This window comes from Leopardus geoffroyi, chromosome C2 (genome assembly GCF_018350155.1).
Source record: "Leopardus geoffroyi isolate Oge1 chromosome C2, O.geoffroyi_Oge1_pat1.0, whole genome shotgun sequence".
NCBI classification, from domain to species: Eukaryota; Metazoa; Chordata; class Mammalia; order Carnivora; family Felidae; genus Leopardus; species Leopardus geoffroyi.
The window spans coordinates 152,220,995-152,234,798 of NC_059333.1; the positions used below are offsets into that span (position 1 = coordinate 152,220,995).

Below are 13,804 nucleotides of genomic sequence, written 5' to 3' on the forward strand. Positions count from 1 at the left end.
TGTTTTGGACACAAGCGTTTCCCATCTCTTATCTCCCTCCCCAGACATTATACATCCCTGAAACTTTAGCTTTATACTGCTGCCTGCTGGTAAAGACTGCCTGCCTGCCTATCTATCTGCTTGTTTCATATATATATACGTGTATGTGTATGTGTATGTGTGTGTATGTGTGTGTGTGTGTGTGTGTGTGTGTGTGTGTGTGCACACATGCATGCACGCTCAGAAATAAACTGGAGGGACGCCCTGGTGGCTCAGTTGGTTAAGCATCTGACTTCAGCTCAGGTCATGATCTCGCAGTTCGTGAGTTCAAGACCCATGTCAGGCGCTATGCTGACAGCTCAGAGCCTGGAGCCTGCTTTCTAGTCTGTGTCTCCCTCTCTCTCTGCCCCTCCCCCCCCCCTCAAAAATAAATAAACATTTAAAAAGTAAAAAGAAAAAAAAAGAAAGAAACTGGAGATTCACTGCAGTCAGAGGGGAAGGATATATCAGATTGGAGCCCAGTTGGAGATGAAAAATGCAGGGGGATATTCTACCATACCTACCTCCTAAGCTCATAAAGAGTCACTCAAAAGGCCCTTTGATGGCCCTAGGATGCCCGTCACTAACCATACTGAGAATCTGGGGAAACGTTTGACAAAATACAGCAATTTGGTTGCAGGGAAAAGCACAGTGGAAAGATAAATATTTTCCTACCTAGAAAGGAACACATGAAATGAAACTAAACCCATGGCAAACAGGGGAATGTTTCCCTGGCACCGCACACATAAAGTACTGTTTCGTGTCTTTTCAAATGAATATGAATGATGCCATGTTGTGTGCACTTTAGCTGATGCTTTTTTAATTTTTTTTTTAATTTTTAATTTTTAATTTTTTTAATTTACATCCAAGTTAGTTAGAATATAGTGCTGTAATGATTTCAGGAGCAGATTCCAGTGATTCATCCCTATGTATAACACCCAGTGCTCATCCCAACAAGTGTCCTCCCTAATGCCCCTGGCCCATTTAGCCCATCTCCCCACCCCAAACCCCTCCAGCAACTCTCAGTTTGTTCTCTGTATTTGAGTCACTTATGTTGTGTCCCCCTCCTTGTTTTTATATTAGTTTTGCTTCCCTTCCCCCATGTTCATCTGTTTGTATCGTAAATTCCTCACATGAGCAAAGTCATGATATTTGTCTTTCTCTAATTGGCTAATTTCACTTAGCATAATACCCTCTAGTTCCATCCACGTAGTTGCAAATGGCAAGATTTCATTCTTTCTGACGGCCGAGTAATACTCCATTGTATATATATACCACATCTTCTTTATCCATTCATCTATCAATCGACATTTGGGCTCTTTACATACTTTGGCTATTGTCAGTAATGCTGCTATAAACGTTGGGGTGCATGTGTCCCTTCGAAACAGCATACCTGTATCCCTTGGACAAATACATAGTAGTGCAATTGCTGGGTCATAGGGTAGTTCTATTTTTAATTTTTTGAGGAACCTTCATGTTTTCCAGAGTGGCCACACCAGTATGCATTCCCACCAGCAGTGCAAAAAATATCTTATTTCTCCGCATCCTCGCCAACATCTGTTGTTACCTAAGTTGTTTATTGTAGCCATTCAGACTGGTGTGAGGTGGTATCATTGTGGTTCTAATTTGTATTTCCCTGATGATGAGTGATGTTGAGCATTTTTTCATGTGTCAGTTGGCCATCTGAATGTCTTCTTTGGAGAAGTGTCCATTCATGTCTTTTGCCCATTTCTTCACTGGATTATTTGTTTTTTGGATGTTGAGCTTGATAAGTTCTTTATAGATTTTGGATACCAACCCTTTATAGAATATGTCATTTGCAAATATCTTCTCCCATTCCATCGGTTGCCTTTTAGTTTTGCTGATTGTTTCCTTCGCTGTGCAGAAGCTTTTTATTTTGATGAGGTCCCAGTAGTTCATTTTTGCTTTTGTTTCCCTTGCCTCTGGAGATGTGTTGAGTAAGAAGCTGCTGCGGCCAAGGTCAAAGAGGTTTTCTCCTGCTTTCTCCTCGGGGATTTTGATGACTACCTATCTTACGTTTAGGTCTTTCATCCATGTTGAGTTTATTTTTATGTATGGTGTAAGAAAATGGTCCAGGTTCATTCTTCTGCATATCGCAGTCCAGTTTTCCCAGCACCATTTGCTGAAGAGACTGTCTTTCTTCCATTGGATATTCTTTCCTGCTTTGTCAAAGATTAGTTGGCCATACGTTTGTGGATCCATTTCTGGGTTCTCTATTCTGTTCCATTGATCTGAGCATCTGTTTTTCTGCCAGTACCATACTGTCTTGATGATTACAGCTTTGTAATACATTTTGAAGTCTGGGATTGTGATGCCTCCAACTTTGGTTTTCTTTTTCCAGATTGCTTTGGCTATTTGGTTCCATACAAATTTTAGGATTGTTTGTCCTAGCTCTGTGAAGAATGCTGGTGTCATTTTGATAGGGATTGCCTTGAATATATAGATTTTTGGGGGTGGTATTGACATCTTAACAATACTTGTTCTTCCAGTCCAGGAGCATGGAATATTTTTCCATTTTTTTGTCTTCTTCAATTTCTTTCATAAGCTTTCTATAGTTTTCAGTGTATAGATTTTTCACCTTTTTGGTTAGGTTTATTCCTAGGTGTTTTATGGCTTTTGGTGTAGTTGTAAGTGAGATCAATTCCTTAATTTCTCTTTCTGTTGCTTCATTATTGGTGTATAGGAATGCAACTGATTTCTGAGCGTTGATTTTATATCCTGCAACTTTGCTGAACTCATGGATCAGTTCTAGCAGTTTTTTGGTAGAATCTTTTGGGTTTCCCATTTGGAGTATCATGTCATCTGTGAAGAGTGAAAGTTTGCCTTCCTCCTTGCCAATTTGGATGCCTTTTATTCCTTGGTGTTGTCTGATTGTTGAGGCTAGAACTTCCAATGCCATGTTGAATAACAGTGTTTAGCTGATGCTTTTTAAAAATCAATACTGTGATTTTGAGACTGGTCTAAGTGGATACGTGTAGACTTATTTCATTTATTTTTTTTTTTACTGCTATATAGTATTCCATAAAGGTATTCTGTATTTTCTGCTAAGCATCATAATATTTCTTTCTACATTTAGATATTTCACACCACCCCCTAGACTTGAATGCACACACACATGGCTTGAGATAAGCTTCTAATATTTTTCTGTGTGGATTATCCCAACACCATTTTTAATGGATCATTGTTTCAAAGTGATTCCTTCTACTACCTCCATCTTGCACCAGATTCTCATGCATACTCAGGTCTGTTTCTCCCAATTATTTATTTGTTACTCGGTCAGTCAACACCACACTGATCTGAATGCTTGATAATCTGGTTGATCTGGTTGATCTGGTTTGATCTGGTTGACCAAAACACCCATCCTTATTTACCTTCTTGAAAATCATTAGTTCTTGGGGCACCTGGGTGGCTCAGTCAGTTAAGTGTCTAACTCTTGCTTTCAGCTCAGGTCATGACCTCACAGTTCATGAGTTCGAGCCCTGTGTCAGGTTTGGCACTGATGCAGCAGAGCCTGCTTGGGATTCTCTCTCTCCCTCTGTCTGTCCCTCCCTCCCTGAAAATAAATAAATAAATAAATAAATAAATAAATAAATAAATAAATAAACTTAAAAAAAAAAAAAAGAAAATCAGTTCTTCCTTCTCTTTACTTTTCTATATCAATCGAAGGGTCATGTTTTCAAGCTTTTTTCTTACCAATCTGTTGAAACTTCGAGTACAGATCCACTGAATTTATTTATTACCATTGGGAGAATGCCACATTTATGATGTCAAGCCTTTCCTCACATCAGCATGGCGTATCTCCCAATTTATACAGGCCTTCTTTTATATTCTTCTATAACATTATGTCTTTTTATTTATTTATTTATTTATTTATTTTTTTAACGTTTATTTATTTTTGAGACAGAGAGAGGCAGAGCATGAACGGGGGAGGGTCAGAGAGAGAGGGAGACACAGAATCGGAAGCAGGCTCCAGGCTCTGAGCCGTCAGCCCAGAGCCTGACGCGGGGCTCGAACTCACGGACCGCGAGATCGTGACCTGGCTGAAGTCGGACGCTTAACCGACTGCGCCACCCAGGCGCCCCTATAACATTATGTCTTAAGTAAAGGACTTACATTTCTTATCCTTAAGTACATTATCATTGTGGTTGTCCTTTTGAGTGTTTATTTTTATTGCTAAAATATGTCAATGTTATTAATGTCTACCTATTGGTTTTGCACCCAACAACCTTGCTGAGCTCCTGAACAAGTTCAACATTTTCCTGTAGATTCTCTTGGGTTTTCTATTTCAACAATTATATCGTCTGCAAATAATGATGAACTTGTTTCTTTCTTTGTGAGTCTTATACCACTTGTTTGCTTTTCCTGTCCTACTGAACTGACCAGACCTTCAGCACAATGCTGAATTGAATCTGCAGTAATGAGTGTTATTTCCTTTGCTCTTGATTTTTAAAAGTATGCTTCTAATTTTCACTATTATCATGATGATTATGGGATTTTTATAATTAGCCTTTATCAAGTTATGGAAATTTTGTTCCACTTCTGGTTTGTTAAGAGTTTCATTATGGGGCACCTGGGTGGCTCAGTCAGTTAAGCGTCCAACTCTTGGTTTCAGCTCGGGTCATGATCTCATGGTTCTTGGGATTGAGCCCCATGTGGGATTGTGGTGTGAGAACAGAGTCTGCTTGGGATTCTCTCTCTCCCCCTCTCTCTGTCCCTCTTTTGCTCTTGCTCTCTCTCTCTCAAAATAAATAAATATATTTTTAAAAAAAGAGTTTCACAGTATGGAGCTTCCTCAAAAAATTAAAAATAGAACTACCCTACGACCCAGGAATTGCACTAGGTATTTATCCAAAGGGTATAAGAGTGCTGATTCAAAGGGACACATGCACCCCAATGTTTATAGCAGCACTATCGACAATAGCCAATGTATGGAAAGGCCTCAAATGTCCTTTGACTGATGAACAGATAAAGAAGATGTGGTATATACATACACAATGGAATATTACTCAGCGATCAAAAAAAAGAATGAAATCTTGCCATTTGCAACAACGTGGATGGAACTAGAGTGTATTATGCTAAGCAAGATAAATCAGTCAGGGAAAGACAAATATCATATGATTTCACTCATTTGTGAAATTTAAGAAACAAAACAGATGAACATAGGGGAAGGGACGCAAAACGAGTATAAAAACAGAGAGGGAGACAAACCATAAGAGTCTCTTAAATACAGAGAACAAACTGAGGGTTGCTACAGAGGTTTGGGGGGGGGGTATGGGCTAAAGGGGTGAGGGCATTAAGGAGGGCAGTTGTTGGGATAAGCACTGGGTGTTATTTGTAAGAGGTGAATCACTAAATTTTATTCCTGAAATTATTATTATACTATATGTTAACTAACTTTGATTTAAATTTCAAAAAATTGAAAGTGTGTGAAGGATGTAAAAAAGAGTTTCATTACGAGTGGGTGTTGGTTTTTATCAATATTTCTATTTTATTAAGATTATCATTAGCTCTTTCATCTGTTAATATAGAAGGTTACATTAATAAATTTGCCAATCTAGTTTTTTTTTTTTTCAACGTTTATTTTTATTTTTGGGACAGAGAGAGACAGAGCATGAACGGGGGAGGGGCAGAGAGAGAGGGAGACACAGAATTGGAAACAGGCTCCAGGCTCTGAGCCATCAGCCCAGAGCCCGACGCGGGGCTCGAACTCACGGACCGCGAGATCGTGACCTGGCTGAAGTCGGACGCTTAACCGACTGCGCCACCCAGGCGCCCCGCCAATCTAGTTTTAATGGCTCCAGCTTGATCATTGCTGGATTCAACTTGCCAGTATTTCATTTGATCCATCTTGGTAAATGAGGCTGCTTTATAATATTCTCTCATAAATTATCCCTTTGGGTTGCTTTTCCATGTCTCTACCTCACTGTCTTCCTTCGGTATTGTTCCCTGGAACTCCAGATTCCTCTCACTCTGTTTTGCACAGTAATTCAGGTCTCTCCCTCCCCTACAGTGTCTCTCAGTAAGTTATCCAGGGATCTCTGTTGGTCCCAAGTCTCTAAATCATTAGCCTCTAAACCATTTGACAGACTGAGAAGGAAAAGCGCAGATAATTTAAAAGCCTGAAATGTAAGACTGACCGTAATTTTCATAGAATTTCTGTCTTATCAGGTTCTTAAAAACAGTGTGTGTGTTTCAAGGACTGAGAGCTCCTACTGGTTAACATGGACTTGATCATGGGTGGCTTATTCTACCTAATGTGTTTGATTGTCATCTGACAGTTACTGTTCACATTTGTTAGACTTGCATTGCCTGATATCACAGTTCAAAAAATGGAATCATTTCAAAAGTGGCTTGCAGAAATACAACAATAGCGATGAAAATAGAAAAAGTAAACCTCACAATATGAAATAAGGTCGCGAATGTAAATAATGAATGGACTCTGTCATAAATACAAAGCTGGAATCTGCAGGTCATGAGACAAGCGGACGATGGATGTGGATAATCTCACAAAAGCAGATAAAAAATAAATGAGAAAATAGCATGACAACGAAAGATGATCATTGAATGTTATTGGATCAGTGAACCTGTTGTCCTAGTTCCCAGTTTATTACCTGCTAATAACATTTTCATCAAATAATAATAATCGGCTACCCAAACTGCCATAGTATTTTCCAACAAAGCTTATTGACCTCACTTTTAAACCAGTTGACTATTTTTAGTACAAAAACGAAATCAGGCTTTCCAGTACAAATTGCCAAATTTGATGTTAAAGGTTGAAAAGAATCAAAAACTATAGTGTGCCCATTCCTCCTACACCCTTGCTGGCAAGACATGAAACCCGCTTCCAAATCCATGACAAATATTGTAGTTGGAAAGAAAGCAGGAAGAAATTGGTAGAATTCCTTTAACAGAACCACTGGATTTCTTATCATGTGACTGCCATTTAAACTCAATGACTGTTATAGGGGCGCCTGGGTGGCTCAGTCAGTTGAGCGTCCGACTTCTGACAGCTCAGAGCCTGGAGCCTGCTTCAGATTCTGTGTCTCCCTCTCTCTCTGCCCCTCCCCCATTCGTGCTCTGTCTCTCTCTGTCTCAAAAATAAATAAACATTAAAAAAAATTAAAAAAAAAAATAAAAGAAGAGACTTCTGGCTTAATTAATTAAAGATCAGCTTGGAAACTTTAGAAAGGTATGTTAGCTTCTACACCAATGTTCATAGCGGCATTATTCACGAGAGCCAAAAGGTAGGAAACCGCCCACATGTCCATCGACGGATGAATGCATAAACAAAATGTGATATATGCATTGTATGGACAATGGACTATTATTTGGCATTAAAAATGAATGAGATTCATTCATGTAGCATTCACATGCTACAACATGGATGAACCTTAACACATCACGCTGAGTAAAATTAGCCAGACACAAAAGGACGAATTGTATGATTTGTATAATTCCTCTTAGATGAGGTACCTAGAGTAGGCAAATTTATGGAGACAGAAAGTAGAATTGAGGTTGCCAGGGAGCAGGGGAGGGAGGAATGGGGAGTGGTTGGAGTACAGACCTTCTGTTTGGGATAATAAGTTCTGGAGACGAGAGTGGTAGTGATTTTGCAATGTTGTGAATGTACTTAATGCCGCTGAATTGCATACTTAAGATGGTGATGGCAGTAAATTTTATTTTATGTATATTTCACCACCATTGGAAAAAAAAAATAGATACATTGAATTGGTACCGAAGAAGCTCCAGCCACGCGGTCAGCAAGGAAAGGCATCACTGTACAAATGAAAGACGTTCCTTCCAAATGCAGTACACCCTTTACTGGTGGAAAACAGTGGGGGTCCACAAGCATGCCTTCAGACCCTGAACTGCCTTTGAGCAACACAGCGGAAATTGTGAATACAAACTGTGGCCTCACAGTGTGAGTTTCCTCAGCCTCCAGGGCTGAAATCAAAGTGAGGTTCTGTTTTCCCACAGTGAATTGCTCTGGCTGGCAAACCAAAAAGGCTTATAGTGTTTTCAGACCATGGGGGAAGGGAAGGGGGGAAAAAAAAATAGTTACCAACAGAGAGGGAGGGAGGCAAACCACAAGAGACTCAATCACAGAGAACAAACCGAGGATGGATGGGGGGCAGGGAGAGGGAATATGGGTGATGGGCATTGAGGAGGGCACTTGTTGGCATGAGCACTGGGTGTTGTACAGGAGCCAATCTGACAGTAAATTATATTCATAAAAAAATAAAATAAGGGATAAAACCTTTTTAAATGACCGTTTCTCCAAATACACGCGATGTGTCTTAGTAATACATTCAGGATTTTGAATAGTATGGATCTTTGCCTTTAGGACCTAACCTCGAGATTTTTTAATGAGTAGGCATCAGGATATCTTAAAACTGAGGAAGTGGGGCAAACAGCTCCAGGCCTTAGAGCTTGACTTTTTCTCAATACCCAGTGATTTTCTTCCTTCATCAGGAATATCTTTTGCATTTTAAAAAATCACATCAACATGCCGCCACAGAACACGAAGAAATACCTTCGGAGCCAAGTGCCGCCAGAAAGAGGACGTGACTGCATCAGCTCTTGTCCCCCGGGTTGCGACCTTTAACCCTCCAGCGCTGGGTGGTGTTCAGCCTAGGCTGGCGTTCTCTGGTGAAGCACTGAAAATAGTCTTCAGAATGCTCTCCATAATTTCTGGATCTGCATTTGATCTGAAAAGCCAGAAATATCCGTCAAAGCTTCCCAACAACCTATAATTCTGAGTTAAGATTTTCCAATTTAGAAAACATAAAGAGTCGGGGGGGGGGGAACCCACAAGATATGGAAGCTGACAGCTCAAGCAGCCAGCCAGCCAGATATAGATTTCTTCGTGAATAATTTCAAACACTCTTTCTCTCTCGCAGATACGAACAGGCATTACCGCTATTCTCTTTTTAATGTGATTGTTACTTTTATATAAGATACACAGGCTCGTGATTTAAAAGGTCACAGAGTTCTATAAAGATTCTAACAAAAAGTACAATTTCACGCTCTTCTCTTTGCCCCTAATCCCGTATTTCCAGAGGCGAGTCCTCTCAGATGTTTTACCTCTTTATTCTGATACTTCCCTATCTCTAGTCATATACTCATACTGTATTTTTTATTCTTCCATTTTAGATGTTATCTGTTGGCTTTCTGTTATGGAAAAAAAAAGAATTAGGTCCATGTACCCACACTCCTTTCCTCTCACACTTGTCTCCCTGCTTCAGTTATATTATCATTTTGGGTTAGGTAATCAGACAAGATGTACATCGACTGACTACAGACACGGTTATGTAACAGAATTGCTGAGCAAATGACATGACAGCTGTATCATGCAGTGTCCTTTGATGACATTTTCCTTTAGCACAACATTTTTGCTCTCTCTGGAGTCAATAAGGATTTCATTGCTTCATGTTCTGTGTATTTATCACTACTTTGCTCCCAAGCTCTTCTCTGGGGGTTTAATCCTTGCCTCAATTTATTGGATCATGTCAGGTTACCCATCAGTTCCCATTTTTCTTGGGGAAATCACTCCTGGAGCCCTCTAGCTTCCGCCTCAGTCCGGCCTAGGTGTTCTCGAACATGATATGCAGCTCTCGTCTGGAGATTTTTCCTTCCCCATTTTCTTTTGGATTCCGTTTGTCTCTCCCTTGCGTCCCCAGATCTTCCTCTTTATTGGTTGCTTTCTTGTTTGGATGGAGCATCCTATGGTAACTTTCTTAGATGGAAAGCACATTTTCGGAGACTTTGCATATCCATAATTGTCTTTATTTTACCCTCATCCTAACAGTTGAGCTTGGGAAGAAATTCTATATGAGAAATTATTCTCCTCAAAATTTTGAAGGCACTTGTTTCATTGTCTTGTACCCTCTAAGGTTGCCATTGAGAAATCTGATGATATTTTGATTCTTAATCCTTTGGATATGACCTGAGATTTTTCACTCCCTCAAAAGCAGTAGAGGTCTTCTGTCTGTGCACAATGTTCTGAAATTTGTTGACATTCATTCATTTTCTTGACATTTGTGGGTGTTTTTAACTGAATACTTAGATCCTGAAGTTTGCAGAGATTTTCTTGAATTATTACTTTGATAATTTTCTCTTGTCTCTTTCTTGGTCTATTTCATTCTAGATCTATTAGTCAGACATTGTACCTACTGGTCTGATCATCTCTAATTTTCATGCTTTTTAACCACCTCTCATCATTTCTTTTTATCCCACTTCCTATGAGATCTCTTTCACCTTTATTTCCAGCTCTCCTATTAATGTTTTACTTTCACTGTCATATTTTTATTTCCAAAAGTTCTGTTTTGTTCTTTGAATAGTCTTTATAGCCTTCTGTTCTTATTCTGCATATCCTGGATCTTCTTAACTCTCTAAAAAATATTAATAAGAATTTTTCCCAACTTTTCTTCTGCTCCCTGCGTTGTCTTTTTAGCTTTTCTTTCCTTCCTGTTTGGTTGCTTTAGTCTGTGGTGTTAGAAGCATCCTTCCAATTCCTGATGCTCATTGGCTAGAGGTTCACATTAAAAGTACAGCATCTTGGGGCGCCTGGGTGGCTCAGTCGGTTAAGCGTCCGACTTGGGCTCAGGTCATGATCTCGCAGTTTGTGGGTTCGAGCCCCACGTCGGGCTCTGTGCTGACAGCTCAGAGCCTGGAGCCTGTTTCGGATTCTGTGTCTCCCTCTCTCTCTGCCCCTCCCCTGTTCATGCTCTGTCTCTCTCTGTCTCAAAAATAAATAAACATTAAAAAAAAAAAAAGTACAGCATCTTCTTGGGCTATTAACCTGACTACAGGCTTCTAGAAACTAACTAAAAGCAGAAGTGAGTGGGTGGATGGGCAGGCTGAGTGCCTTTCAGTATATAAAGTTTCCTTTATACTCCTGTTTCAGCATGCAATCTCTCTCTCTCTGTCTCTCTCGTCCAACTCTTGAAAGAATGAGCATCCAGTCTATTTCCACAGCAGAAGAGGAAGTTCCTCGCTGAATGGCTGCTTCCTGTAAAGCCTTTCAAACAGTATCCAGCTCCACCTGACACACTTTCCCCCAAATCCCACTTCCAGAGATATTTAGTATCTCTCCTGAGCAGTCCTGCAGTGTGGGCTGGCTTGCTTCTGGGAACTCCCCACTTCCCGGCTCAGGTTTCAGCTTTCTTGGTTCTGCTTTGTCAGTGACTACCCATCCACATGTTCCCTAGTTTCCAAAATGCTGTTGTCGCGTTCTCCATTATCTTTGTCCTCGTGGATTTATGCTTTAAAAAAAAATCCTTCCGCCAACATTTAAGAAGGATTTCAAAAAGGATAGAGGTAAATACATCTGTTCGATCTGTCATATTTAATCAAGGCTTTCCGTTTTTAACGCTGGTGTTTGTGTTTATGATTTTATAATTTAAAAAACTTACTGTACCCAAAATTACGTGTGCATCTGAATCCCTTTGGTCCTAGAGGGGTAATTCTCTCAGTCTAGCAGCACTAACATCAGCTTGGGATGTGTTAGAAATGCACATTCTTAGGCCCTACTCTTGACTGACGAAATATTCTTATATTTAGAATATTCTGAGGGTGGACCCCAGAATTCTGTTTGAACAAGCCTTGCAGGTGGTTCAGATACTTGCTAGAGATTGAAAATTACTGTCACAGGTTAATTGAGAGATTCTAAACATTTGAGAAATACTACCTTACTCTCAACCTCAGCTCCAGATCTGTCTTCGCCTCCAACCCCACAAAGTGCCCAGCAGACTAAAAGGACTGTTGGCTATGACTTCCTCTGGCAAGACCCGTCCTCCAGAGAAAATTTTAATGGATTTAGATGCTTTTCTCTTCCATGACACCCAGCTGTTTCCTGCCTCTTGTGGCTCTTGGACTGGGATTCCTGAGTCCCGAAATATTTGCAGGCCAAGTGCGGTGGGAGAAGAAAACACAGCTGGAAGCAGAGAAGTGTGGAGAGGAGGGATGTAGCAGGACCTTATCCCTGTTCCACATGTCAGTCAACAGCAGGTTGGGAAAGGGGCCTCCAGGTTCCCTCTGGGCATCTCAGCGAACAGGAGCATCCTTGTTCTAGACCTTCTCGTGGTTCTGCACCTGCCGTTGCCCTCTGCCCACCTTCCGAGCTGAAGATGCTGCCAACCGTCTCAGCCACCTCAATCTGTCCCCACCCCACCCATCTGTGTGACTGCTCTGAGTTCCCCTGTCTGTGTCTCCCCTCCTTACCTTATCTACTTCCCTTTCCCAGCCTCCCTGATGATCTTTGCGTGTTTTCCTTTGGAGCCTTTCCAGGAGCTCCCCTTTGAGCTCTCTCCATGGCATGGCTAACACACCTTTCCACCTCCCCTCCCAGGTATGTCTTCACTGTCATTTATACCTTTGAAGCCTTGATAAAGATTCTGGCAAGAGGATTTTGTCTAAATGAGTTTGCTTACCTGCGAGATCCTTGGAACTGGTTGGATTTTAGCGTCATTACCCTGGCGTGAGTATTTCTCCGTGCTGATGTTTATGTTTGCATGGGGCTTCTGGGTGGCTTGCACTCTGGGGATGTTTCTTCACCTCTGTCCAGCTTCGTCATTTGGACCTTCATGGCCTGGAGTTTCCTTGCCACTAAATGTTGCTTTGGGAGTCACTTTCCAGGGTTAGTCCCATACCTTCGGGAAGAAGTCAGAGTCCTCAACTCTGAGCTGATAAATGGCCTATCAAAGTGAGTAGACACGGTTCAGCCTTGCACCTGCCTGACCTGAAGATGTTTGCCTGAGTGGGTGGAGAAGATGCGTGTCTGAGGAGACCGGCTGGCCAAGCCCACACGCTTGACTACTCATCCATGCATGTAGTACCCAGAATGTTCTAGATCATAATGCATCTTCTCACAGGGGCCATTCTAAATGATATTGCAAAAATTAAATCTGTGTGTCAGTCTATAGGTGGACGTGCCATTAGATTTTGTGTCTATTCCGGGTCCCACTGAGGCTCTCGTTACCCCAAATGGTGCTTACTTATGCTGCATGCATTCCCAGGACCCTGTCCTTGAAGGTACTGACCGACTTCTGGTCCCACAGATACATTGGCGAAGCGATAGATCTCCGAGGGATCTCAGGCCTGCGGACATTCAGAGTTCTTAGAGCCTTAAAGACGGTTTCTGTGATCCCGGGTGAGCAGCTTTGACCACCACATGTATTCATAGAGCATATGCTGGTTTCCACAGCCTGACGTCCGTCTTTGATTTTTGTAAGAGCCCTATAAAGCGCCGGGGCATGAACTGTTGTCCCCCTGTAAAAGACAAAGGAACTGAGGCCCAGAGAGTAGGAAACACAATCCCAAGTCCTCATCACTATTAAGAGGCAAAATGTGACCCGAAGACCTGATGTCCCAATTCCTAGGCCAAAGCTCTGTGCACAGTACCTCACGGACTCACCATCGACAAATGACAAGGTCATGTCCTCATTTTGTGTTCCTGTTGTGGGCTTCAGACAAGCCTCCAGTTGGAGGTCCTCATTTACATCCTAAACCAAAGGTGTAAACTTGGAAACAGGGAGGAAGGGAGCAGGCAGTCCTAGGCTCTAGTGGGTGTGTTTGCCACTTCCGTATACCTGAAAGCTTGAGCGACAGGCCTGTCTTGGGGCCCACAGAGAGAAAAGGATTGGGCAATTCTTGATCACAGAGAATTCAGAAACAAAAGTAGTTCACAACGCTCGTCTCCTTTGGCCTTCAAACCTCTGTTGTCACCAGTATCTCAGGGATGTGCCTCATCGTCCGCTGAGTTGGT

General features: G+C 41.4%; 1 protein-coding gene across 1 annotated transcript in view; it reads left to right on the plus strand.

Annotated features, from left to right (window-relative positions):
* SCN10A (sodium voltage-gated channel alpha subunit 10) overlaps positions 1–13,804 on the plus strand; it is a 94,341-nt gene that overhangs the window by 12,809 nt on the left and 67,728 nt on the right. The window contains exons 4-5 of the mRNA XM_045436521.1: positions 12,389–12,517; positions 13,098–13,189. Coding sequence (XP_045292477.1) covers positions 12,389–12,517; positions 13,098–13,189 — 221 coding nt within the window. The remainder of the gene's footprint in view (positions 1–12,388; positions 12,518–13,097; positions 13,190–13,804) is intronic.